The sequence below is a fragment of the Lepus europaeus genome, chromosome 3, assembly GCF_033115175.1.
Source record: "Lepus europaeus isolate LE1 chromosome 3, mLepTim1.pri, whole genome shotgun sequence".
NCBI classification, from domain to species: Eukaryota; Metazoa; Chordata; class Mammalia; order Lagomorpha; family Leporidae; genus Lepus; species Lepus europaeus.
The window spans coordinates 3950759-3977737 of NC_084829.1; the positions used below are offsets into that span (position 1 = coordinate 3950759).

General features: G+C 57.4%; 1 protein-coding gene across 2 annotated transcripts in view; it reads right to left on the reverse strand.

Moving 5' to 3' along the window:
* The window catches only part of SLC22A23 (solute carrier family 22 member 23), a 170289-nt gene extending 143773 nt beyond the window's left edge, over positions 1 to 26516 (reverse strand). For both annotated transcript variants that reach the window (XM_062184039.1, XM_062184048.1), the window contains exon 1: positions 25878 to 26516. In XM_062184039.1, coding sequence (XP_062040023.1) covers positions 25878 to 26516 — 639 coding nt within the window. The remainder of the gene's footprint in view (positions 1 to 25877) is intronic.
* Between the last annotated feature and the right edge of the window lie 463 nt (positions 26517 to 26979).

A 26979-nucleotide genomic window follows, 5' to 3' on the forward strand; every position in this document is an offset into this window, starting at 1 on the left:
CTCACGGGGTTCAGCGTAGGGCCCTGCACGAGATCCGTAAGGGGAAAGGAGCTAACGGCCAGTTAACTTGGGGGCCAACCTGAAATCCAAGATACATGCGCTTCTCGTGAACTTCTGAAGACCCTTTCGTATGTACGATTTCAAACCTTCTCTACATCACGAGAAACTGGTCTTTCAACGCCATCTTCACACAAACGTTTCCTAGTACCCTCACATGTTACAGGGGGCACAGAGCCTGCAAGAGGGTTGTTGTAAGGCTCACAAATAGGGACCGGCTCCGTAGCATGGGGGCAAAAGCCACCACCTGAGACACCAGCATCCCTTGTAGGCGCTGGTTCGAGTCCCAGCTGCTCCACTTCTCATCCAGCTCCCTGCTAACGGCCTGGGAGAGCAGCAGAGGATGGCCCAAGTGCTTGGGCCCCTGCATTCATGTGGGAGACCCAGAAGAAGCTCCTGGCTCAGATGGGCCCAGCTCTGGCCGTTGCAGCCATTTGGGGAATGAACCAGTGGATGGAAGACTTGTGTGTGTGTGTGTGTGTGTGTCTCCCTCTATCTTTCAAATAAATAACTCTTAAAAAAGTAAAAAATATCATCAATACGTGGCCAGTGTGGTAACTGGCACAGGGCGGTTCATTATTTTTGTCTGTCACTTAGAAAGGTCTTTGTGTACTAGGCTGTGGGTGAGTCACATTTGAATCCAAAAGCAATAAAATCACCCCAATATTGAGAGGCTCCGTTACGGATTCCAGCCCCCCCCCAAACTGACTGAACTGAGGGTGGGTTACCAGCTGGGCGCCCCGTCCCTAGGCCTGCAAAGAGGAGGAGGTGGCACAGAGAGCCCTGTGGGGAACAGTGTTCTGGGAAGGGAGCAGAGGGGAAGCCGGCACAGCCCCCACAGGGCCCTGGGATGCCCCTTGGTCCTTTTTGCAATCTCAGGATGCAACACCCTCCACTTTAGCCTTCATAGCACACCCTGGGAAGAGCAATACAGCCTCATTCCAACCCTCCCTGCAGCCGTTGGTTAAACGCACTGTTTCTCTGACCAAAAGAACGGTGATTACTCTCCTAAAAACACCGTGCCGACTTGGCAGCGTGACCGCCGGATGTAACTGTGCAGACTGCCGCCAGGGCTCAAACCTGCAGACACAGCCCTCGTAGTGGGGAGAGAAAAGGTGGGAGTGAACGAGAAAGGGGCCCTCACTCCCACGGACAAGGGGACCAAGTGGCATCCCTCCAAGGTTTTCCCTCCAATCAAAGCCCAACGCATTCTGGAGCCAGAGGTGGCACGGTTGCCCCGCCGAGTCCATTCTCTGGGGCTCCCTGGGCCTGGCCAGACAAGCGCGGGACAGGAAAGGCAAGGCAAATATGGGAGACAGCTCAAACCTCGGCAGGAGGAGCGAGAAGGGGAGCCACAGCCTCTCGAGCCCAGGGGCTGCCCAGTCACCCACGTCGTGGCCCTCACCACAGTCTTGTCTCGGCCCTTCTCACACTGCCTCCTGCCCGCCCTCCTTGGTTGTCCAAGCAGTAGAGATTTGCACATTGCAACAGGCCTGGGCTGGGCAGCTCCCGGGGGATGGCCAAGGACAGAGCTCAGAGGATGCAAACTTCCCAGGTGACACCCCGGCGATGACCACGGTAAGGACTTCCGGCTGGAATTCATCATCGCCTGCCATCAGCATTTGGGGATTCATGGGCTGGGCCTGGCTTTGGGGCCACCGAATTCCATCCCAGCCCTTCCAAAATAACACTCTCCCTTAACCACTGACTCAACAGAAACAGCCTTACGGAGTCTGGCCCAGGATAAAACCAAGGTGAGCATTCGACAGTCTCCACGTCTTCCTTCTCTCTCAAAGGCAAACAGGAAGCAAACGATAACATGAGAACATAAATCAGACGGCCCACGAAGGAAAGCCCTTCACAGCCGGACCACCCTACGCTGCGTGGCCACGTCTGTGCGATCCGCTCACTGCTCAGGCAGAAGGTGAGGCATTTGCGGAAGGCGGCGTGCCTGAGAGCGCAGCGGCAGGTGCGCGGCTACGAGGGGAATCGTTGGTTAAAGTGTTTGCAGGGTGGGAGACCAGGAGGAAGCACCTGGCTCCTGGCTTCGGATCAGCACAGCGCCGGCCGGAGTGGCCATTTGGGGAGTGAACCAACGGAAGGAAGACCTTTCTCTCTGTTTGTCTCTCTGTCTATAACTCTACCTGTCAAATAAAAAAAAAAAAAGAGTTTGCAGGAACACTTAGTGGAACAAAGGTAAGCCGGGGTTTCCTTTGCGGGACTTCTCGGGGCCCTGAACCCACGTGTTACAGCACAGCTCGCATCCTGGAGACAGGGCTCTTTGTGGTACATTTTCCCAAGTTATCGGTATCGGGGATGAGGATTTGCAAGGTCAGATATCTTTGTACTGCAGAGTTCGATCGATGTTACCAGGTATCTTTGGTTGGCCCTTCCTGACACTGTACATGAACCCAGTGCGAATTCGAACACGTGGAAATCCTGGGATTTCTGTTACGCCTAGGGTGAAGCTCTCTGGTCACCCCTGACACTGCACAATGGATGGAGCGAGCAGGGGGCGCTCATGTGTATCGAGGGATGTCCAGATGACCAGAGAGGTGCCTTCCGACCTCTCATTAGAGAAGCAGAAGGGACAACTCTTTCCCTCTGTCTTCCGAGAGATTAGAACTGCTAAGAGACGGGCAAACATGAATACTCTCAGGAAATGAGCTGCAAAAGGCCAGCCGCAGCCACAAGCCAGCAGCCGTGTGGGAGCCTGTCTCCCTGGAAAGGGCCACTGCCCTCGCAGAGGGACAGCTGGCCGGTCTGCCCTGGCGTGGCCATGTGCCGTGCAGGCGGTGGCTTGCGGTCCTGGGCCCCATGCCGCAGGAGCAAGGGCACGAGACGGCACTTGGGCGGCACTATTCACAGCAGCCCCGACACGCGCCACCCAAGCGTCCGTAAGCAGAATGCAGGCTACACATAGGGAACAGCATCAGCCTCTAGAAGGAAGGGAATTCTGACGCACGCCCAGCACGGGGGAACCTGAGGACGTCACGCTCGGGACACACGCCGGTCAGCGGTCAAGCCCTGCGTGATCACGTCTGTGGAGCGAGTGGTCACAGTGCAGGGCAGAAAGCAGCATGGCACTGCCAGGGGTGGGCCTTACTGTTCTCTGAGTGCACAGGTTTAGTCTGGGAAGCCTAGTGGCAATCGTACGACATCCTCAGAGCCACCGAACCAGACGATGGATAAAGCGGTAAGTTTCTTTTTTGTGTGTTTGAGCACAATTTTTAAAAAGCACATCTTCGGGAAATGGGTTAGTCGGTGACCTGATTAACTTGCACACAAACAGAGCACTTGGAGCAGAAGCCTAATTAAGGCATGAGCTGAGGGTTTCGCAGCAACCACGCCTTCTTGCCTATCTTCCCCACGGTCCTTGGACGTCTCCTCCGAGCTCTCCCACTGGCGCGTCACCACCTTCCTTGCGCAAGGGCCATCCGGCAGTGAGGTGTGCCTCCCCGCCCGCTCACCCATGGCTGGAAGCACGGAGGAGAGACCGGTGGTCCCTCCTCCCACCCTCTCTGCCACATCCTCTCACGACGCTCCACGTTCTGCGGGTCCGTGCTCAGGGTAACAGCTTTTCCCCATCTGCGGTGCACCAGGCCCAGTGGGGGACAGGTGCTGTCGTCCTGATGATGGATGGGGGCGCTGGCCGGGCGCCAGACCCCAAGGCAGTGACACCACAGCAAGGGCTGTGCTCGCCCTCAGAGCTCACAGCCGAGGGGTGGAAAACGGGGCACAGGGAAGAAATTCCGATCCTGCGAAACAGAGCTGCAGCAGCAGAGTGTGCTGTGCGCGCTTGGAGGGGCCTCTGCAGACGCGGGAGGCTCTGTGGGGAGAGGGGTGGGGGGGAGGCAGAGGATGGCTATCTGCATTGGCAAAGCAGGGAGTGTGAGGGACTAGAACTACAGGGCAGGGCTGGGGCCGGCGCGGTGGCGTAGCGGGTAAAGCCGCCGCCTGCAGTGCCCGCATCCCATATGGGCTCTGGTTCCAGTCCCGGCTGCTCCACTTCCGATCCAGCTTCCTGCTATGGCCTGGGAAAGCAGTGGAATATGGCTGCAAGATGTTTGGGCCCTGCACCTGCACGGGAGACCTGGAAGAAGCTCCTGGCTTCAGCCTGATCAAGCCCTGGCCATTGCAGCCAAAGAGTGAACAAGCAGATGGCCTCTGTCTCTGTCTGTCTGTCTCTCTCTCTCTCTCTCTCTCTCTCTCTGTCTTTCCCTCTCTGTAACTCTTTCAAATAAATAAATCTTAAAAAAAAAAATAGAAGTGTGAAGTGTGGTGTGGGGACAATGGCTTAGACTCACTGGAGGGCTGGACACTGAGTTAGGACGTGAGTGGGGGCAGCCGGGAGCAGAGCATGGGTTGGCACTGGGAGACACCCGGAGGAAGGGTCACTCTTTCCTGAGAGGACCAAATTCCTGACCTGATTCTTCGGGGGACGGGAGAAGGGAAGCAAGCGGCTGGGGGCGGGGCTGGGCAGTGGGGGTGTCGTAAATGTTCAGACTGTGGAGTACGCCATCTGTGGCTGGGCGTGAAGCTGGCAGACTACAGGTCAGCCATGGACAAACAGGTTTAAGCCATGGGTAAGGGGCTGGCGCTGTGGTGCAGCAGGTAAAGCTGCCACCTGCAGTGCCGGCATCCCATATGGGCGCTGGTTCTAGTCCCGGCTGCTCCACTTCCAATCCAGCTCTCTGCTGTGGCCTGGGAAAGCAGTAGAAGATGGCCCAAGAGCTTGGGGCCCTGCACCTGCATGGGAGACCTGGAAGAAGCTCCTGGCTCCTGGCTTGGGATGGGATCAGCACAGCTCCAGCTGTTGCAGCCATTTGGGGAGTGAACCAGTGGATGGAAGACCTCTCTCTGCCTCTGCCTCTAATTTTGCCTTTCAAATACATAAATAAATCTTTAAAAAGAGAGAGTGAACGAGAGATATGGGTAAATCCATACCTGTCTGTCTCACTCTGTCACTCTGGCTTTCAAATAAATAATATTTTTAAAAACTAAGATGTTTGGGACCAGGAGTGTCTCCCACCTTGGATTTCTCCTGACTTGGGAATATTTGCATGTACACAAATGCGTCGTCCCGGGGTCAGGCTCAGGTCTGAACAGGGAGCTCGCTCGCGCCTCACGAGCCGGCACGGCCAGTGCAGTGTCTCAGCGCTCTGTGCGTTGGCTGGAAGCTGTCACGTGAGCTCAGGCAGGAGACCTCCACTCGCGGCGTCGCGTCAGTGCTGAGAACGCTCGGCCTGTGGGGAATCTGCCATCTCCAGTTTCCAGACCAGGGCTGCTCGATCTGCGCCAGCGCCACACGTCTGTCCTGAGGGCTCCCAGGGGACTCCTTGCGGAAAAGGGATCAGGTGACGCGCACACGTCAAGACATCCACCAAGCCCTGGACAACGGCGGCTGCGCTGCTGAGAGGGTCCAGGGTGGTAAAGGGGCAGCGCTCTACTCCCACCCGGGTCTTCCGCCTCCGTGCCCAAGGCTGCTCCAAGCTCTCTGTGGGGTGAGCCTGGCTATGAGCCTGAGAATGTCTAAGTGTAAACTAATAATTGTGGTGCAGTGAGCTAAGCCACCACCTGCGACACTGGCATCCCATACGGACGCTGGTTCGAGTCCCGGCTGCTCCCCTTCCAATCCAACTCCCTGCTACTGCGCCTGGGAAAGAAGCGGAAGATGACCTAAGAGCTTGGGTCCCTGTCACCCACTTGGGAGATCCCGCTGGAGCTCCTGGCTTCAGCCTGGCCCAGCCCCAGCCATTCTGGCCATTTGGGGAGGGGACCAGCTGATGGAAGAGCTCTCTCTGTGCTCTGTCAAAGAAAAAAAAAAATTAAACAACAAATTTTTTCCCCCAAGCCAAGGAACTGCTTTTGTAAAACTCAAAAGACCCCACCTTCTTGTTTCCATGCACAGCTTCTCTTTAGCTCAGTAGGGACCTACATGGAGGCCACCTGTCAGTAAGAAGTCCCCTTCAGTCTGTCTGTCTGTCAACAGCCGCCATGGTACGTGCATCACTCTGCCCCACAACTGGGCGCCTCCAATCTCCCAACTGCCATCGGTAAAAGCACACCAGGACCTGGTGCTGTGGCGTAGCAGGTACAGCCACCTACTGTGACACTGCCATGACACATGGTGCTGGTTTGAGTCCCAGCTGTTCCACTTGCATTCCAGCTCCCTGCTAATGCACCCGGGAAAGGGGCAGAAGATGGCCTGAGTACTTAGGCCCCTGCACCCATGTGGAGGACCTGGGTGAAGCTCTGGCCATCGCGACCATCTGGGGAATGAACCAGTGGATGGAAGACTCTCTCTCTCTTTCAAATAACTTAATAAATCCTTTCAAAAAATAAAGAAACAAAAACACATCCTCAGTTGTCCAACCTGCTTCTCAGCGTGACACCTGCCCACAAGCACAAACATGCTCCTGACCGGGAGCTGGCGCTCGCAACACGAGCAGCCTGGGAAAACTGCTGGGGGTGCCGGCCCGCGTCTCACCGCCCCCTTCCAGGGTTTCAGACAGGAGGTGAGGAACCAGAGGGCCGAGCCGCCTCTCATTAACTCCTGCCTGTTGGGAAATACGTCCCCAGACCCAGGAATAACGGAGACCCCACAGGACAACACCAGAGGGGAGCCCCTCGCTTGGGGTCCCACGCATGGGCGCCTGGGAGCTCTGCACATTCAGCTGCCGGCTGGCTGAGAGAGAGCAGAGATGCCACCTGCTTTGTCTGGGAGTCTGCTCTGTGGGTCGCTGGTCCCTGGGCTGTGTGCCCAGCTGCTCTGACACAAGGGAGGCCAGGGATGGGGGTGGGGTCCACAGGGACCCTGACACGCAGGAGAAGGCCACAGCGGGGCAGGAAGCCCTGGCTGCCCAAGGCCGCTCTCCCGTGCTGTGGGGACAGGCTGAAGCTCCATCGGGACAGCTGCACAGTCACCCTGGGGTCACACACCGCAGAATGACAGTGCCACCTCCAGCTGTGGCTTCTCCCCACCCACGCAGCACCACCGGCCTTCCCAGGCCAACCCGTCCACCAGGGAGTCCCAGGAGCTGTGGGGCCGCCAGCCTCCCTCCCCACGTGCCCTGCACCCGCTGCCTCCTGGCTCCAAAAAGCCAAGCCAGAGGACAGCTGCTTGGGTCCTGAACAAGTCAAGGCTTCTCACTGGTGCCCCGATTCTGTCACTCAACTGTCTTCCTTTTTAATTTTAATTCTTTTTATTTCAAAGTCAGAGTGACAGGGCAGGGGTGGGGTGGGGGGCGGGGTGGCAGAGAGCTCTTCCATCCGCTGGCTCACTTTCCAAATGCCCACAACAGCCAGGGCTGGGCCAGGCTGAAACCTGGAGCCAGGCCCCCTGCATGGGTGTCAGGGACCCAAGCGCTTGAGCCATCACCTCCTGTCTCCCAGGACACGCAGCAGCAGGAAGTGGAGTCCGGACTCCACCCCAGGCACTCGGACGCAAGATGTTGGCATTCCAAGGGGGCAGCCTAAGCCGCAGCGCCTTGATGTCTGCCTGCCCATTCAATTTTCAACTATTCGACAGAAGGTGACGTGGAGCAAGGACACACGAAATTCAGATGATGACGGTCACACAGTCTGCCTAACGGCCGCAACGTGGAGACCACTCCCAAGTCCATCAACAGGTGGAGAGGTAAACACACGCGGTGCACACAGCCGGGACGGCACGAGGGGGCCACACCCGCAAATCCAACCCACCTCACGCAGGAAATATTCCAAAGACAGGCACGTGCTCCGTACGGAACACCAACACAGTGCGGCAACTGCTTCCCTGGCACTGACGCTGGTACAGGTGCTTTAAGCCATCTAGAGAGGATCCGAAGCACGTGTCGTGTCCAGGTTAAGGCAAATCCTGCACAGCGGGCACTGAAGCATCCACAGACTTGGTACCCTTAGGGGGAGCTGGACCGCCCCCCCCCCCAGCCCCGGCCGTGGACGCCGAGGGTCATCGCTGACACACACAGACACGAGGACACATCTCAAAGGCAACACAGCACAGGACTGCACAGTGCAAGATCTGCGGGACCTGGGTGGGTCTGAGCCAAACCGAGGGGTCAGGAATCGAATCGGCAGCCGCCTACAGGTGGGCCAATCGAGGCAGACAAGAGGGGGTTTGCCAGGGGGAGCAAAGGATCTAAATGTGGGTGGCAGTTGAAGGGCACGAATACGAGTGACAACCATGGGGCCGGCATCATGGCGCGAGGGGTTAAGCTGTGGCCTCTGATGCTGGCATCCGATACGAGTCCCAGCTGCTCCGCTTCTGATCCAGCTCCCTGCTAACACTCCTGGGAAAGCAGCAGATGGTGGCCTGAGTACTCAGAACCCCACACCCATGTGGGGAGTCTCAGATGGAGTTCCAGGCTCCTGGCTTTGGCCTGGCGCAGCCCCAATTGCTGTGGCCACCTGGGGAGTGAAGCAGCCAATGGAAGCTTCCTCTCTCTCTTATCTCTCTCTGCCTTTCAAATAAATAAAAAAAACTTTAATTAAAAAAAAAAAGACCACTCAACTATGTACTTACAATCTGTGTGCTTTGCCACATGCAAATAACACCCCATTTTAAAGACAAACCAGGAAGTTGTTGTAAACGGGCTCCATGCTTTAAGACACGGCAGAGGTGTCTGAGTGCCCAGGGCTTTGTGGTGTCTCCCTCTCTCGGGCAGGAACCCAGTGGCAGATGGCAAAGTAGGAGAAATCAAGGCCGTGGCAGCTGACCGGCAGAACACCCTGGACATCAGGACTGGCCTCTGGGATGCGGGCACCCCGGTACTCTCCCCACGGCTTCACAGGAGATGGCCTCGAGGCCAGGAGCTCAGAACAGAGCTGGGAAGAATCCACACAGTTGCTATTTCAAGGCCTGCGATTCTTAACCAACGTGTTTAAGGGCTGTGTGTCTGGCCAAGCTAACAGCAGGACTGTCGCCACGTCACAACAAGCCACGGTGTCCAGACCAAGAGCAGGACTGTCGCCACGTCACCACAAGCTGCAGTGTCTAGACGCTCGGTCTACACTCCTCCTGCAAAGCCAGGAGAATGCGGGGCTGGGAGGCGCTCCCGGGAGTGGACAGCCCCATTCCAGACGCCCCTGCACACGGAGGCAGGGCACACGCCCTGCGACTCCAGCCACCGCCCACGCAGCCGCGTCCTTTCAGCCTTTGCTTCCGCGTCTCTGCACCCCAGGCTCGTCGTGGGTAAGCCTCAGAGGCGTCTGCTTCTGTCAGGGTCAGCAGTGACCATAGAACACCGCGCCCAGGAAGCCTCCTCTTCCTCCTCCCGCCCCCAGGTGCAGCCATCCCCTTGCTGCATCCTCCCAGACCCCGCCCTTCCCTCTGCTACCGCCCCTCCATCCTCACCTGGACCTGCACAGCTTCATCACAGGACAGAACAGAACCTCCTGCATCTGGAGCCCTCTCCCTGAAAGGACCGTGGTGGCTTACACCATGTCCCCCTCCCCAACAACACTGCCTGGACCTCAGAACGTGACAGGGAATATCATCGGCGTGACGTCCTCAGAGGGGGGCTCTAACCCAGTCCGACTGGTGTCAGAGTGACGCAGGGGACCGCTCAGGGGGACAACGGGATCTGCCAGCCAGGGAGAGACCAGCCCTGCCGCCACCTCCTCCTGGCCCCCAGCCCCCAGCGCTGTGAGACAAGGATGGGCTGCGCTGGGAGCTGCGCAACAAACCACACCATGGTCTCCCGCGCGCTGAGCCACACGCGCTCCCTCCCACTATGCCGTCTCGGCACTCACGTCCCAGATACTCCCACTGCACCTGCCCGTCCCCACCTCCCTCCTTCTGCTCCCCCTCTGCCGCCAGCGCCACCTTTGTGAGAGGCACCCTCACAGAACGGCCCTCCTGCCTCCCCTGCGGCCCTGACGCTGGGCTACAGCACACAGTAGCTGCTCAGTGAACACCACAATATGACATCCTGCCTGCATGGCTCTCCTGTGTATTTACTTATTTATTTACTTATCTGAAAGGCAGAGAGATATGGGGAGAGACAGACCGCACCTATCCAACCGGTTCACTCCCCAAATGCCCACAACAGCTGGGCTGGAAGCCAGAAGCCAGGAACTCTACCTGGATCTCCCAGGTGGGTGGCTGGGCCCCAGCACTTGAGCCATCACCACTACCTCCCAGGGTGTGCACTGGAGGGAGCCGGAGTGGGACATGAACCCAGGCCCTCCGACACGGGACGCCGGCAGCCCAAGTGGCATCTCAGCCCATGGCACCCAACACCTGCCCCGTGCATATTCTTAACCATGGGATTAGGCCACAAAGTCTGCTGTGCAATGCAAGCCAACATGGGCGGAAGCCTGCAGCGTATCGCCACTCCCTGTCCTTCAGGACAAAGTGTGCTCTGGTGACTAACCCTCCTTTCAGGACGATGAACTGAGTCTTTAACTCCATGGTGACCCCATGCCTGTTGAAGGTCATTTCCGCTTCCCCCAGGACTGCTACAGAAGATGCACTTGACAGTGGGGGTGGGAGCTCTGTCCGAGATTCCATCCCAAAAGAGCCGGGCTACAAAAGGGGAGAAACAAGGCAGCAAAGGAGAAATGAACCAAGGAGACTTGATTCTCACCCTGACTCACAGCTCAGTGCAAACATGCTCCCAGCAGATTCACGGGGCCAAGGAAAAGCAAGAACCCCCCACAGCCTTGATGATAGCCAAGTTTTTAAAGATTTTGTTTATTTGAAAGAGTAACACAAGAGACACACACACAGAGAAAGAGAGAGATCTTCCATTTACCATTTCACTCCCCAAACGACCACAGTAGCCATGGGTGGGCCAGGCTAAAGCTAGGAGCCTGGAACTCCATCCCGGTCTCCCACACAGATGGTAGGGGTCCAAGCACTTGGGCCACCTTCCATTGCTTTCCCGGGCACATCAGCAGGGAACTAGATTGGAAGTAAAGCAGCCAGGACTCCAACCAGAGCTCACAAGGGATGCCGGAGTCACAGGCAGTAGCTTAACCCACAGCACCACAACGCCAGCTTCAATGATGGCCATTTTTGACAAGTTTCTCTGATTGAACTTCCCAGAAAAAAAGAGACTAAAATCAATCTTTTATTAAAATGAAGGCATAAAAGAGCCTCGTCTGGGAGTCAGAAGGCTTGGTGGTTCTCCACGTACTACAGCTCCAGAACCAACGGAGCCAGGGACAGTCCCACGGCTGCGGCCTCTTTAATGGCTGCTTGATGCCAGACACCAAACAGGAGGCTAAGACCACCATCTACGGCCACTGATCGCCCTTGACCAGGGACACCGAGCACAGCCAAACAGAACACGAGGTGGCCAGGGCCGAGCGAGGGGGACAGATGGTGCTGTGGGCCTCTAAGGGGAGACAGACCTTGCTAGGGACGAGGTCCCAGGGCCACCTGGGTTGGCGGCGGGGGTGGGGGTGGGGTGCCGGCTGTGCAGCAGTCCCAGCTGTCACCCAGTGCGCTGACTTCCGGAGGTGACAGCACAGTGAGGCACACCCTCAGCACAGGTGCATGTCTCGCTGGGACCTCCCTGGCCAACGTGGCCTGGACCTCTGTTTGCTTTAGGCCTCTGTGCTTGGAGGCTGTGCCCCCTGGGACGGCTCCACTTCCTGCTGCTGAAACCGCCATAAAGCCACCTCCCTGGGAATTAATTATGGAGCGAGCCTGTCTGAATTAGAGACATTTTGAAATAAATACCTTTTACTTCCCAACAACAGGTCCCTTTTCCAGTAATTAACTGTTATTCTGAGCAGAGGTTCAAAGAACCTGCTTTGAAGAGTGCTGCGGTTGGTAGCACCATTTGTACACAAAAACACAGAAGCCAGGCCTCCCATTGGGTGAGCTAGGTGGGCTAACGAGCCGGCCAAACTGTGTTTACATCATGATCGACCTCTACAAATTCGGCAAAGGCCACCTTCACAGAGGTCCTGGAACCAGGCTGCCCGGCACGTGTTCCCAGCGCATAAGCCCCACATCTATGACTCAGGCTGCTGTGCGGGTCAGGGAGAAGGCCAGGTATCGTCCCGCAGCCTCTGGCCATCTGCTGGGTGTGGGCAGCAAACACAGCAGCATTTGCATTCGCCAGGGCCAGGGTTTCTCCCAGCATTCGGGGCTGGCTGCTTCCTGCTCCCTGACCCTGCCTACCACCCCACAACCTACCTCCCCAGGATGCCAGCCCCCAAAACATCTCCAGTGTCTCCTGGGGAGTGATCACACAGAGAGCATCTTTGAAAGCTTGGTGCTGGGTCCCACAGCCCAGAAGTTCCCCAGATGGCTCCAAGGGCTTGGACACCCCTCCCCCAACCCTAGACCCAGACAGATCAGCCCCACTGGAAGCAAAGATCGTGTGATTTAAAGTCCTGCACAGACCTCACCAACTGCATGGCCCAGGGCGGGTCCACGTCTCACCAGTGGCCTCCCGGATCGCTAAGATCCGCCATCAGGTCCGCGTGCCCCCCGGAGCGGCTCTCTTCCTTCTGTTCTGCCCTCCTCTTCCCCCTCAGGGGCACCAGCAGGAAATGCAGACTGAGCACCCGCTAGGAGTGGGAGCTGAGGGTCTTTTTTGGACCAGGCCAGCAAGGGTGGAGGATGGGAGTGGGGAACAGGGAGGCGAGAAGGCACGGAGCAGGCCACATTGAGAAACAAATCAGGGGCTGACACAGAGGCTGGGGCTGGCACAGGGGCTGGGGGCTGGCACAGAGGCCGGGGGCTGGCACAGGGGCTCCCAGCTCCCTATGGCAGGAGACGCAGGGAGGGCCCTCAGAAGCCCACGGACCAGGCCGCCATCCTCCTACAGGGCGCGGCTGATGCTGTGTTACAGCAGGTCGGGCCACCGTCTGCAGCGCCGACATCCCATATCGGAACACCAGTTTGAGTCCCCGCTGCTCTGCCTCCAATCCTGCTAATGCACCTGGGAAAGCAGCAGAGGATGGTCCAGGTGCTTGGGTCCCTGCCAAGCATGTGGGGGACCCCGATGGAGTTCCTGGCTCCTGGTTTCAGCATGTTGCAGCCATCTGGGGAGTGAACCAGCAGATGGAAGATCTTTGTCTCCCTGTATCACTCTGCCTCTCAGGTAGGTAGGAAGGTAGACAGACAGATCAATCGATCGATCAGGCCGGCAATGAAGCGGCACGAAGGGGTTAAAGCAGGGACGGTTTGAGAGCTGCTCAGACACAATGGGGGAACAAAACACTTTGGAATTTGAGGCAAGAAGGTGGGTAAGATCAGAGGCCTGATAAGAGCCCAGTAAGGCAGGTGACCAAGTACACAGGGCAAGGGCATCAAACAAGTGGCAAGGTTGCCAATACGGACTGGGGCTGCCCTGTGCAGTGTGCATTGGAACTCTGGGGTTGTGGGCTGAACTGTGCCCCAAAAGGCATATGCCAAAGACCTAAACCCCATCAGCTCAGGGTGTGAGTGCATCTGGAGAGGAGGATATAAAGGGGTCATCAGCTAAATGTCGTCCATTGGGCAGGTCCTAAAGCGGTCTGACCATGAGACGGGGACACAGGCACAGAGGGAGACCAGCTGGAGACACGAGGAGAAGACCATGTTTGCAAGCCAAGGAGAGAGGCCTCAGGAGACCCGCCCTGCTGGCACCTGGAGCCCAGCCTTGGGCGGCAATGTATGCCTGCAGCTCCAAGCAGTCTGGTGTGTGGTGTTTGTTACAGCAGCCCCAAGACCTGATACGAGGAGGCCATGTGACAGTCCTTGGCAGTCCCACGGGACCTGGGATCAGGCCATCCAGATGGGCACCTGCAGCAGAGGCCACATAGTGGCTGGCGGGGACACTGGGCAGAGCCAGCACTCGCCAAGAGCTTGGATATCCCGAGCGGGAGAGGGCGTTGCCGGTGTCTTGTGATGGGGGCTTCCTGAGGGTGATGTGTGTCCTATGGGGGTGCAGACAGCTCCTCAGGGGCTGGCCTGAGGGGGCTGTGGATGGAACCCCCAGGGGGCAGCAGCCTGGGGCCAGGTCAAGGAGCACTTTTATTCCGGCCTTTCCGGCTCAAGCCTCCAAATCTCATTCTACCACTTCCGTGTTTACGAACCTCGGGAGACTCATGTCTGTTAGGAGGGACCTAAGCAGACACACCCAGGGGACTGAACTGAGGCCGGGTGGAGTCACTCCCATGTCCACCTCCGAGCCCTGGCCCCCAGGCCTTCATCAGCCCCTCTGCAGGGGGCTCCTTCTCGCTCCCTTCCACCTGCCAAGCCTGAGCCCTCCTTGGGGAGCCCAGGAGGCTTCCAGGGCGTGCTCATTTCTGCACCCCACACCCTCAGCTCCTGGGCCCTTGGTGTGCCACCTGTCACCAGCTGCGCCGGGAGCTTCTCCCCCAGGCCAGCAATGGCGGGCTACTTGTCCGTGTCACCACACGGTTCTGTGAGAAGCATCAGGGCAGGCACTACACACGGGGCTGTCACGGGGTGCACATTCAAGGTCATGGCCGTACATCCACAATAGCCTGGGTTGGGAGCCACCGAGGTCCACCCGTGGACGAAGGGATCAACAAAACACGGTGAACACTGAGAACAGAACGCCACTCCGTCTTACACGGGGAGGCGATGCCAACCCACGGCACAGCACGGGTGGGCATGGCAGGCACTGCGCTGACAGAAGCAGTCACGGAAGGGCCCCATGTATCTGAGGTCCTGAGTCCAACTCCAGAGACAGGAAGTACAAGGGCGGCTGCCAAGGGCTGCTGAACGGGTGGTGAGGGGTTTGTGTTGAATGGGTCGCGCTTCCATCGGGGGCTGGGGAAGTTCTGCAGGCAGATGGCGGTGACGGCTGCTCAGGGCACAGGATGACCTGATGCCACTGAACTGTAGGCTTAAAAGACGTGCAGAAGAAATATCTGCTGGGATGTGTATTTCACCGCTATTAGATGGTTTTAGCTTTAATCAGGACAGACAAAAACTTGGTGCTTATGCACACACTCGTGTGCGTCCACATGACAGTAGCGGGCTCCTCAGTATGCAAGCAGCCAGTCTGGGGGGAGGCTGCAGGCAGAGCCCAGCCACGATTTGACGTGACCCCTGGGATGCCTGTGGCTGCTCCATGCAGTATCATCTCCTTTATACTTACTTTCAAAATGATATTAAAGGATCGACTGTGGCTACTAACTAGTGGAATTAGATTATGCGAGGGACTGACCCTCCCCACTGACACGACAGAAAAAGCCTGATAAACACTTCACTACCATGCCTGTGACTTAACATTCTTCACCACACAGCCCTATGACTCAGCTGTTTGCTTCCCTGTCCAGATAAGCAAGGCAGCTGTCTCACTTCCAGAGCAGCGATGTCCCACACAACAAAGTTCCCTGTTGGTTCTGTCGCCTGCTTTGACCTCAGGGATCATTCAAAACAAAACTGGTCAGGGTGTTCCATCCACTGGCTCGCCCCCCCAAATGCCCACAACATCCAGGGCTGGGCCAGGCCAGAAGCCTGGAACTCCATCCAGGTCTCCTATGTGGGTGGCAGGGCCCAGGCACTTGGGCCACCTTCCACTGCTTTCCCAGGCACATTTGCAGGGAGCTGGATCAGAAGAGGAGCAGCCTGGACTTGAACCAGCGCTCACATAAGACCTCGGCACCATGGGCAACACTGTACCACAATGCTGGCCCCTTAATACTTTTTGAACAAGGGGATCTGAGTTTCCATTTTGCTCTGGGCCCTGAATGTAGCTGGTCCCGCCCCAAGAAAGGTTTGGACATACGACACTCACCCTGAGCAGGTGCACCTGCCCCGAGGGCTCCTTCCGGGCTCACTGGGTGATGTGGAGAGAAGACCTGGGGCCATCTTTAATTAATCCCAGAGAGGCAGCCTCAGGAGGCAGGTCCCTGCCAGGCCACACTAAGTATAAATGGCCAGGGACGTCTCAGCCCCAGTGTGTGTGTCTGAAGCATGTAATGGCTAAGCATCAACGCTCCATTACTCACAGTACATCACCATGCAGAGCCGGCTCCACGCCCTGTCACATGGTTTCAGGGAGTCCCCCCGCCCAGGGGAGCTGCACCCCTGCTCCGGAATCTACCTTCCCCCTACTCCGCCCAAGCTGGGCATCCGACCGGCGCCTGGGAACCAGGGTTGGACAGGGCTGCCGGGTGGCTCTGTGCTGGCCCTCACCTGACCACGGCCCAAATGAGCAAGAGCAGGAGACCAAGCCAGGCCAGCCAACTTAGAGAGAAAGGAACAAGGCTGACAAAGAAAGACCACGACGGTGGTGGCAGCCAGGCTCCCCCTCCCACCCTGTACCTTTCCAGTATTTCTGTATTTCTGAATGGAATTGGAGATTTGGTTTGTTACCCGTAACCAAAAGCATCGCAGAGGGCTGTGACAGAGGGTAAGGACACATAAGCGATCGGCTGGAAGGGCTCTGTCGCAGCGGTGCCTGTCCCAGGGGACATCTGCTTTGCACAGTCAATAACCATTGGCCCTTTCTCGGACACAGGGACCCTTGTCAATCTCCAGGTCATTGTCTGGAGAGAAGCTGCCCACTGATGTGACCAGCAGTGAGTCAACCCTGAACGAAAGAGCAAGCCACACGACCAAGCCCAGCGCACAGGAGACGCAGGTTCTGACGCTACTGGGGCCCCAGTCAATGGCCTCCCATAAAGAGGCCGAGAGAACGTTCCAGGATGGGAGGGGCAGCTCTGGGAGGGGCTCTTTCACTCCTGCCCACACAGCTCAAGGCCACCACCCCCTCCTCCGTAGCACCCCATCTTCCGTAGCACCCCGTCCGTCTCTCGGATCCTGTCTCCAGCATGCAGAGCTGAGCCCCACTGTGAAGCACGTTTAGGACATTCTGGGGCTTGGCAGAGCCCCACTGTGGCGGCCCAGGGAAGACCCCTGAGCTTGTGGACCCTGGCCGCTGTGTCTGGACCCTGTGGCCAGTGCAACCTGCTTGGTCTTCAGATACAAACCAAGCCCCCGAGAGGGCCCTTTCTGGTCCGGTGCCTCCCGAAGGGCACACCTGGTTGCCGTGGACACAGACACCTCACAGGTGTGGCCTGGGGGCTCCTCCCCACCTGGGGCACTCCTCGGATGACTCAGGCAGGCAGCCCTCACCCAATGGGAGGAGGAAATTTCCCAGGTGCCTCCTGCACGCCAGGTGCCTGGGTGGGCACTCCCAGGTGTCCTCCCGTCTTCACAACCACCCTGGAGGCGGGGCAGAATCCAGGCCACCCAACCTGAGGACACAGGTGACAAGCGGCCCTGAAGATAAACTCGAAGCCAGCAGCACAGCAGGTGCCACAGCCCCCGCCCTGCTGAACTAGGTAAAAAGCACCCGGGCAGGCGTGTTCGGAGCCCCCCCCCCCCCCTGCAGTGGGGACACACACAGTCCTTCTCATCAGAACACAGAGGGCTGCCGTGAGGGGACAGCTGCAAGCCTGCTCTCCCACAAGGACAGAGCTGACCTGCGGGGCAGACGGGGCCCAGGGGGCTGAAGCGAGGTGGGAAGGGTGTTCCAGGCAGGGGAACCGCATGAACAGAGTGAGGCTGGGCTGGGAAGCAGACAGTGCTAGGACCCTGGAGGTGGCCGGGGGTGGGAGGTGGCGGCTGGAGGGGGCAGGTGACTTTGAGAAGGGAAGTGATGTGGACAGCTCTGCCCTGTATTTCCCGTGGCTGGGGCATGATGGGGGGGGCAGATATTACAGAAACCCACCAGAGCCACAGCAGAGCACCCCTCAAACGCACAGGAGCCCACACAGAGGGAGGGCTGGGGCCCAGCCAGTGCTTCTGGGTGCCTCCCGTGGACAGGCAGTGCCCCTCAGCTCCGGCTGTAAACGGAGGACCCTGGACCTCGCCATAATATTCACGGGGCCCTGCCCTGCCTTTCCCCTACATCGGAACTCGAGAAGGAGAAAGTGGCTGCCCAGAAGTTGGCTACCTGGTTCTAGGGTTTCCCAGCCCCAGGTCTGCCAGCCTTGTGGAAATACAGCCGGCACCTTCCCTCCTCGGAGCAGAGACACAGGGCCGGCACCCTCCAGAGGGCCAGTGTTCCTGTCAGGCTGCCGCCGCCTCCAGCGTGTGCCCCGTGTCTTCCCCAGGACCCCGCTGGGGGCCAGCACAGACAGACCTGCCTCCCCTAGACCTGTGCTCAGGCCGCCTGTCCCCTCAGCTGCCCTTCTCGCTCCCTTCTGCCTGCTTAGGCGGCAGGTGCAATGCTCGGCCCAGGCGCTGCTCTCACCCCCCATGGCCTCCCTCCCCAAGTCATCACCTTCATCACTTCCATGCCTGGGTTCACCTCCCGGTGTCTCTGAAGAGCCTTGGCCCCACTGCAGGCCCAGGGTAAGTCAACTCACTCTGCAGGCCTCCCACGACCACCACACAGCTTTGCAAAACTAGGGACTCTGTGTCATAGTCTATACGCCGCTCAAGACTATTCTATTTTATTTTTAAATATTTATTTAGTTTTATTTATTTATTTGAGAGGCAGAGTCACAGAGAGAGGGAGAGAAAGGGCGTCTAGCCTCTGGTTCACTCTTGCTGCCCTGCACCTTCAGGCCATGTGGCCTTCGGGCCGGCCGCCTGCTCGGATTTCCTGCCTGCACGCTTGTTCCACGTGGCACCCAGCCTGCTCTCTGCTTGGTGTGGACCCAATTTGGCCTCCAGACTTCTCTTTCTCCCCTAGTAAAGCCCTCACTCTCCTGAACATTTCTCTCACTGAATAAAAACCTCTGGTTCACTCCCCAAATGGCTGCACTGGCCGGAGCTGAGCCAATCTGAAGCCAGGAGCTTCTTCCAGGTCTCCCACATGGGTGCAGGGGCACAAGCACTTGGGCCATCTTCCAGTGCTTTCCCAGGGACAACAGTATGGAGCTGGATTGGAAGTGGAACAACCAGAACTTGAACTGGCACCCATTTGGGATGCCAGAGGGCAGATGGCAGCTCCACACTCGATGCCGCAATGCCAGCCCCAGCTCAAGACTCTCGCATAGTTTTGCTCTGCTGTGGAATTACAGGAAAAGTTCTTAACGTGGAAGCCACTTCTGTCCCCATTCCACATGACCTGCTGACAACTGCAGGCTCCTGCACACCACAAGGCCCTTGCAAATGCTGCCTGCTCTCTTGGTGCATACACACACACACACACACACACTCACCCTCACAGAAACACATACACTCATAGGCACACACACAATCGTACACACTCGTGTGTGCACACACTCACACTGCACTCACATATGCATTCACAAACACATACATTCACAGAATCACACACATACACAAATATTCATACACACACATGCTGTCATACATGCACACACAGAAACAGAACCATATACACTCACACACTCATGTGCACACATACAAATACACACACTGACATTCATACACACTCATACACACATGCTGTCATACACATGCACACACAAAACAGAAACATAAACACTCATACACACACACGTGTGCACACATATGCACTCACATACACTCACACATTCACACACACACACACACACAGCCCCCTCTTGTCTTCTCTTGTTCCACCCCCTACTTGAACCTCAGCTCCTGTGTCGAGTCCGTTTCTCACACAGACCAGTCGGTCCCGGTCAGGGTGTGTGTGTGCACGCGTGTTCTCTCGTTTCCCTTCCTTGTCGTTAACAGATTGCTATTTGATCAGGCGGGGTGTGTCTCCCAGTAGTCACAAGCTCCGTGGAAGCTGAGCTGTCCACTCCCGCGGATCATTGTATCCCTAATACAGTGCACAACGGCCGGCTCCGGGCAGGCTCCTGTGACAGGAAGCAGTGAGGGAAGGGGAGGCTGGGAGATTGAAAAGAAAACAAGGGGAAAACCAGTGTGGCCCAGGGTCATGCTCCCTCAGTGCTTAACAAGGTCCTCCAAAGAACAAAGTCGAACTTTGACCTGTGGTGTTTGCCAATTCCCATGGTGTAAACACAGCTGATTCCAAGCCACCCGCGCGGCCTCACCAAAGGGGCCTGCAGCCTGGAGAGATGTGTACAGCACCGGCTGGCACAGTGCATGCCCCACGCGTGCCAGGGCCGGGACTGACATTCAAAGTCAGCCTGTTTTGAAATGACATCGACTTCTGATTAAAAATCCTAATAAAGGCCACCATGAATGGCAACTTATCAAAATGTGCCAGGGGAGGGAGAGGTGTGCAGCCAGTTGCGAGGAGGAGAGGCAGGCCCAAGGCCCCGGATGTGTTCTGAGAAAGGGCGGTTTCACAGCCATTCGGCTTCTGCTCTTTGCATCAACACAGGGCCACTGGCACCCAGGGGCTCAGGACACGGCCGTGAGCGCGTCACAGTCGGCGTGAAAAATGGCTTATCCCTCTGACCTCGGACTTCTCTCTCTAGCAATTCTCCCAATAGCTAAAGTGAAAGCAATGCTGAACAGAGGAGGCCATGAGCTCACACAGATACTGGAAGGAAACAAGGGACTTCCCCACCCCTGCTCCAGCAGCGGGGGAGCCCAAAACGCAACATCAAACCTGAAAGCCACAGAAGATAACCACTCAGGTCTATCAAAACCAAAGGTCTCACATAACAGAAACACCATAAACATTGCCTAAGACAAATGGCAGACTGGGACAAACCACCAGGAAAGGCAGGCTCTCCGGGCTGGCGCTGTTGCGTGGTGGTAAAGCTGCACCTGCCACACCAGCAGCCCATATCGGAGTGCGGGTTACGAGTCCTGGCTGCTCCACGTCTGATCCAGCTACCTGCTAAGGCGCCTAGGAAAAGCAGCAGAAGATGGCCCACGTGGGAGACACCCTGAAGCTCCTGGCTTGGGCCTGGCCCGGCTCTGGGCATCTCGGGAAGTGAACCAGAGGATGGAAGATTCCTCTCTGTCTCTCCCCCTAACTCTTTCAAATAAAGAGAATAAACAAAAGAATGCTCTCCACACATCCATACGCATGAACGCAAGGACATGAAGAGACAGTTCAAAGAAAAGGAACGCGAATGGCTCTAAAACATTCCAAAAGACAGTCAGCCTCCCTGAAAACCAAGCATCAAGTACAATCATGACAAAACACAAATTCTCCCACAAAGGACGGCCTCCCTGGCCAGGGTGGGTGAAGCGGGCCACACATTTCTGCGGTTCACGGGTGCCAGGCTAAGATCTTTCTAGAGAACATGCTAACAGCGGCTAAAATGCAGCCCGTTTTCTCCCTCCCACTTCCAAGAATTTCCTGCACATGTGGGAATGTTCAAGCACACCAGGGTCTCACCGCCCATTGTGTCTATCATAGCAAAGGCTTAAAACAAGTCTCAATGCCTCCTCGGTGGTGACTAGCGGACTGCGGCCCAGCCGGACAACGGAGCCCTCTGCAGACATGACGGGGGAGGGGGGGATTCTTTCCCACTGATACAAGGCCGTCTTCTGTGTAAGTAGAAAGAACGAACGGTGGATATAATCGATAGGATGCACTGCTATTGGAGAGAAAATACATAAGATGGAAACAATCTTACTGGAAAGATGCAGAAAGGGTGCAAAAGGGTCATGGAAGATATGTATTGTGGAGAAGCGACACATGGATTGCATCGTGTTTTTGGCACCAAAATAAACATTTTTAAATTCTACTTTCCATGAACTTTTTGAGCTCCTTATACAAAAGAAACTGGTAGCCATGGTTTTGCCAAGGGAAATCTTGGGCAGGCACCAAGAAACGTTACTTCTGTGTGCTTTCTACGGCAAGCATATGCCCTTTCTATAACAACTCCTAAACACAGACACGCAGCAGACCCTGTATCTAAGCCACCACTGGGAAGACCCAGTGGCAGTCGGTCCAGTGCTAGGAAAAGAGGGTAAGGAATTCTAGTAAATCAGCAAGAATATCATGCATTTAAAATGCTTCTGAAGAGGCTGGCGCTGAGGTGTAGCAGGCTCAACTTCCACCTGCAGCGCCGGCATCCCATATGGGCGCCAGTTCTAGTCCCGGCTGCTCCTCTTCTGATCCAGCTCTCTGCTATGGCCTGGAAAAGCAGAAGAAGATGGCCCAAGTGCTTGAACCCCTGCCCCTGGGAAGAAGACCTGGAAGAAGCTCCAGGCTCCGGATAGGCTCAGCTCCAGTCATTGCAGCCATGTGGGGAGTGAACCAGTGGATGGAAGACCTTTCTCCGTCTCTCCCTCTCTCTGTATCTCTACCTTTCAAATAAATAAAAGCTTTTAATTAAAACAAATGTTTCTGAAGACTTGGGGACAGTGCTATTTGATACGGTGTCAAGAGAAAACAGCAAATTTCATTAAATGAACGCTCTGATTGGAAACATAAAAGTGTTTAAGCTCAAATGTGTAAAGTATTTCAAAAGGGAAAACTAGTTGTTAGGATAATAGAATTGTGGGCTATTTTTAAAAATATTACTATTGCAATGATGTTGTAACTATTTTTAGTCTTAATTAAATTGTACTGAAGTCAATTTAAATAACTTCTAGAAAAGGATATAAATTACTTTCCCAAGATATTTAAACCATTTTCAGGATAAAGGTAAAAAAATCTTGGTGAATTCATGAGACTATAAGGGGACTTTAAAAGGTTCATGGAAAATGGAAGTCAACCCCAAGTTTATTTTGGCGAACCAACTGCTTAAATCTTGCACAGTGTTTTCATCATACACTTCCTGCACACTTTTTTGAAGACTCCTTATAGAAGCCTCAGAAGACTCAGATAGACAATAATGCAACACTTCAAATACAGGAACACAATGGGGCTTGCAAAGGCTGGCTAGTGGGGATTTTTGGCCAAAAATCTTCAGTTCATTCTTTTGAAGCGGTGAGCATTTGAAACCCACAGGATTCGCTGAGAACAATGCAAGGATGAGGTATGCAAATTAGTAAAAGCAAGATTTAATTTGTGCAGCTATGGTTTTCATTTCTTAAAAAAACTTTTTGGCTACAATTTCAGAAGTTTTTGAGAAATTGGGCTGCACAGATGCGGGAGCAGGTGAATCAGCTCCAGACCCTCCCATCCCTGGTTCAACACCGCTGCTCTCTGTACAGAGGGAAGTTCTCACTTTTCAGGAAGGCACTGACAACACCTTTCAACAGGTATAAAATGGGAGATAAAACCAGACTACAAGAGCCAGCAGGAGGTTGAGTATCTGGCTAACGGGCCAATCATCCACCCTACTCAAACGCAGGCTGATTTAAAGGCCACCCAACTCGGGTTATGATTCTTCATGGAAGGACATGACATAGGGGAAAATGTCTTGAAAACTCTAAAAGATGACAACACAGAAGCAGGGTATTAGATGACTTCGAAGGCCTGGCGGACTGTGTGATGCAAATTCTTGTACAGATGACAAACACCAAGGTCCATGGCAAAAAACAAACAAGATTCTAACAGGAGTGCTCAAAAAAAAAAAAAAAAATCCAAAACTACGAAGATGAAATCTATATGGTGCGGCGACACATCCCACCAGGACGCCGGTAGCTGGCCCTGGTAGCCGGAGGGCTAGGGAACAGCCCACAGGATCAACCACTGGCCCTGCTGCAGCTGTCCACACAACCCCTCTTGCGGCTGGGATACACAGGCCACCAAGCGGAGCCGTCAGCAGGGCTGACTCCGTCACAGACGAAAGGCCTGAAGAAGGTAAACGCTCATTGTGGGGCACAAGAGGGCCTTGGTGCTGTTACCCTCCAACAGTGAGCCACTTTGGGATGTCCCCATACACTGGTGCCTTCACACAGAAGACGGATAACAGAAGCTTGTGAGCCCTACAAGGCCTGTAAACCACATGGTAATAATGGAGGTCATTACCACCTGGCCTGGCAGCTTCACCTGCGTGGGTGCCCAAACAGCAACAGCTGAAAGGGAAAGAGGGTGAGAACCGCACCTGGCAGTCCTGTGGCCCCTGGGTCCTCGTCTCGCTCCTGGGGATAGAGCAGGTGTACATGGCGGGGAGTGACAGACGCTGGAGGATGCCGTGCCCTGGGGCTCCTCTGCAAGGGACAAGGAGTGGGAGGAGGGGACAGGAGGCAACGTCTCGGAGCCTGAACGTGGCATCTACTGTCAGAGGGCGAAGGAGGCTGGCAGCACCTGGCCCTCAGAAGCCCTGCTCCCATCACGGTTTTCATCCCACACCTGTACACCTGACGCGGCATCCGACAGACGCAGCCCGCAGAGGACAAAGTCTGCCTTGGTCCTGGCCGAAGTGTGCCTGGAGAGCTCCTCCCGGCCTGTGAAGGACATTCCTTATTTAGATCGTACTTGTCCGTGAAAATCAATGCGTCCTTTCGACTTTATTGCTTACGAAAATGCTCCACTAGTGCCTGTCCCCAAGTCTTCGCCCGGAGGCCACCCTGTCAGTGCCACCCGTCAGCGTGCCACCACCACGCACCCCTCAAAAACCTGCCCCACGCGTCAGTGCTGCCGGTGACCCTAACCCGTGGGAATTCAGAGAAGCAGCCCGGCTGTCCAATCTCCCTCCCTGGTCACTGCCGCGTGCAGGGGGAAGGGCGGGTTCCTGGATCCACAAACTCTGTCGTGAGCTTCAACCCCACTCAAGTCTGCCCATCCTTTGACCCCAGGACAGGGCACTGGCCATGGACCCGCGTTCTTCCTCTGCTCTACAAAGGACCCTAAGTAAGAGAGGATGTTGCCAGATGTAGCGACTTCAGCAGTCACCGCCCCGAGCCTGTCTGTGCTGCGTGGGGCTGGGGGTGGGGCTGGGGGTGCCGGCGGCAGCGATGCTGAGCCAGAGGGTTCCCACAGGACAGACCCCTCCTGTCCAGGCGAGTCCAAGACTCAAACAATGATGGTGGTGATGATGTAAGAGTTTCATCTTACACACACCGGAGCCACGGCTGCTGACTAACACACCTTGGCAAGAAGGGAGAGGATACACACAACCTGACTACGATACTCGGCCCCACTCCATCCTCCCAGACAAAGCCTTTCAACCTCAGCCCAGAAGGAGAATTGGGATTGGGGTGTGTGTGTGTGTGTGTGTGTAAAATCTGCATTCACTTTGAAATGCAAACGGATTACTAAAAACACAAAAGGGGCAAAGGACACTAACTGCTTGGAGTACCAAGGGAGGTGTCTATTGTCCGTGCTCCATTTGTAGGTCTCTACCCGTGTCCTCCCAGACCAAACACGGGTGCTGCACTTTGCACCACGCGAGCCAGGGAGCCACTCGGCCTCCAGGTGAGTGGGAGGTTCGGCCCCGGCGCCAGGAGTCTCCCAGCCTCAGACCACAGCCCTTGCTCTACAAGCCCAGGGGGCGGCCGCGGATACCACTCTGCACCTTCGTCCCCACACGCTAAGTCCAGGGATAACCCCCGGGGCGGGGGGGGGCACTGGGGAAGGTGAGGCAAGGTCTCCAGCCGGGCGAGCACTGCGGGCTGAGCAGCGGGGAGGGGGCTGGGCCGGCAGCAGCCCTCCCTTCTCCGTGACTTCAGCTCTGTGGAGCCTGCGTCCAAGCCAGGTGCGGGGCGGCTGGGGTCTGCCAGGAAGAGGCAGCCGAGGGGGGCTCCAGCCCTCACACCTTGCGGCCTCACCTTCCGTCCGCGTGGGCCGCCCCTGCAGGGCAATGGGGGCCTCCGAATCTCTTCCTGTATTTTTAGGGGAAGGGGCGTGCTCTGCACACGTGCTCTGGGCCGGGAGTTTGGGTGCAAGGCAGGGGAGGCGGCGGTGCCCCCTTAGCGCCCGGGGCGCGGCGTCCCCACGGAGAGCGCCGAGAAGTCCTTCCCGCACCCGAGTCCCCGTCTCGCCCCGGGGGGCGGCAGGGAATCCTGTCCACGCAGGACGCTGGTGCGCACACACGGGCACCCCCGCAGGGCCTCGGGCTGGGACCCGGGTCTGCAGCGAGACCAGAGGGGGAAAGGACTCGGGAGAAGGGCACCGGCGCGGCCTTACCTTGCTGACCACGTTCTGGGCGAGGCCGGTGCGGATGCCGTAGTCCCACGCGTGGCAGTCGCAATTGGAGGTGTTGTCCGCCTTGTCCGGAGGGGACGGCAGGGGCGGCGTGTCGCCGCCGGGGTCGCTGCCGTTGCCCGTCGCCCCCCAGGCCCCAGTAGAGAAGGTGGTGGGCGCGGGGCTGGTCCAGTTGCCCAGGTCGCCCCAGCGGCCGCCAGCCGCGGCCCCCGCCAGCTCGGAGCCCTTGCCGGCCCCGCGGCACCAGAAGTTGGGCTGGTCCAGGAGGAACGAATCCGAGAACTGGGTGAAGCCGATGAAGAGCGCGGGGATCCAGGTGAGCAGCACGAGGGTCCTCTGGTAGCCGCCGCCCAGGCCCCCGAGGAAGGGCAGCACCGACCCGTCGTAGTCCAGCAGCAGCGGACTCGGGGCCGCCGCCGCCGAGCAGCAGCCCGGGTGCGCGCCGCCAGCACCGGGAGGCAGCGGCTGGATCTCCGCGCCGCCGCCGCCAGAGCCCGCGCGCCCCCCGAGGGGCGCCGAGGCCGCCGCGTCCCCGGGCGGCAGGGAGCCGTTCTCCTCGGCCGGGGGCAGCTGCCGCCCGGGCCCGCCGCCCGCCGCCTCGCGCCGCCGGTCTATCGCCATGGCCCGGGCCCGCGGCGCCCGCAGAGGAGGCGCATAGAGCGCGGCCGAGGCTCCTCGGGCGCCCCGGGCAGAGCGCGCCGGGCCGGGCGCCCGCGGCCGCCGCCGCCGAGAAGGGCCCGCGGCTCGGGAGAGAGCGCTCCGCGGCCGCGGCGCGTCAGGCCGCCCCCATGGCCCCCGCCGGAGCCCGCGCCCCGGGCGCTGCGGCCCCGCTCCGGCGCCGGGCCCTCAGCCGCCGCCGCTCATCGGCTCCCCGGCGGCCGAGCCCGCCGCTCTCCGCTGCTCCGCGCCGGCGGCCGAGAGGAGGAGGAGGAGGAGCCGGCGCCGCGCCTGCCCGCGCCCTTGCCGGCGACTCGGGGCCCTGCGCACGGCGGCGGCTGCTCCCCGGCACCCGGCGTGTCTTTCTCGGACTCGGGAGCCTCCCGGAAGCCGCGAGCGCAGGACCCAGCAGCCAGCCCGGCCAGCC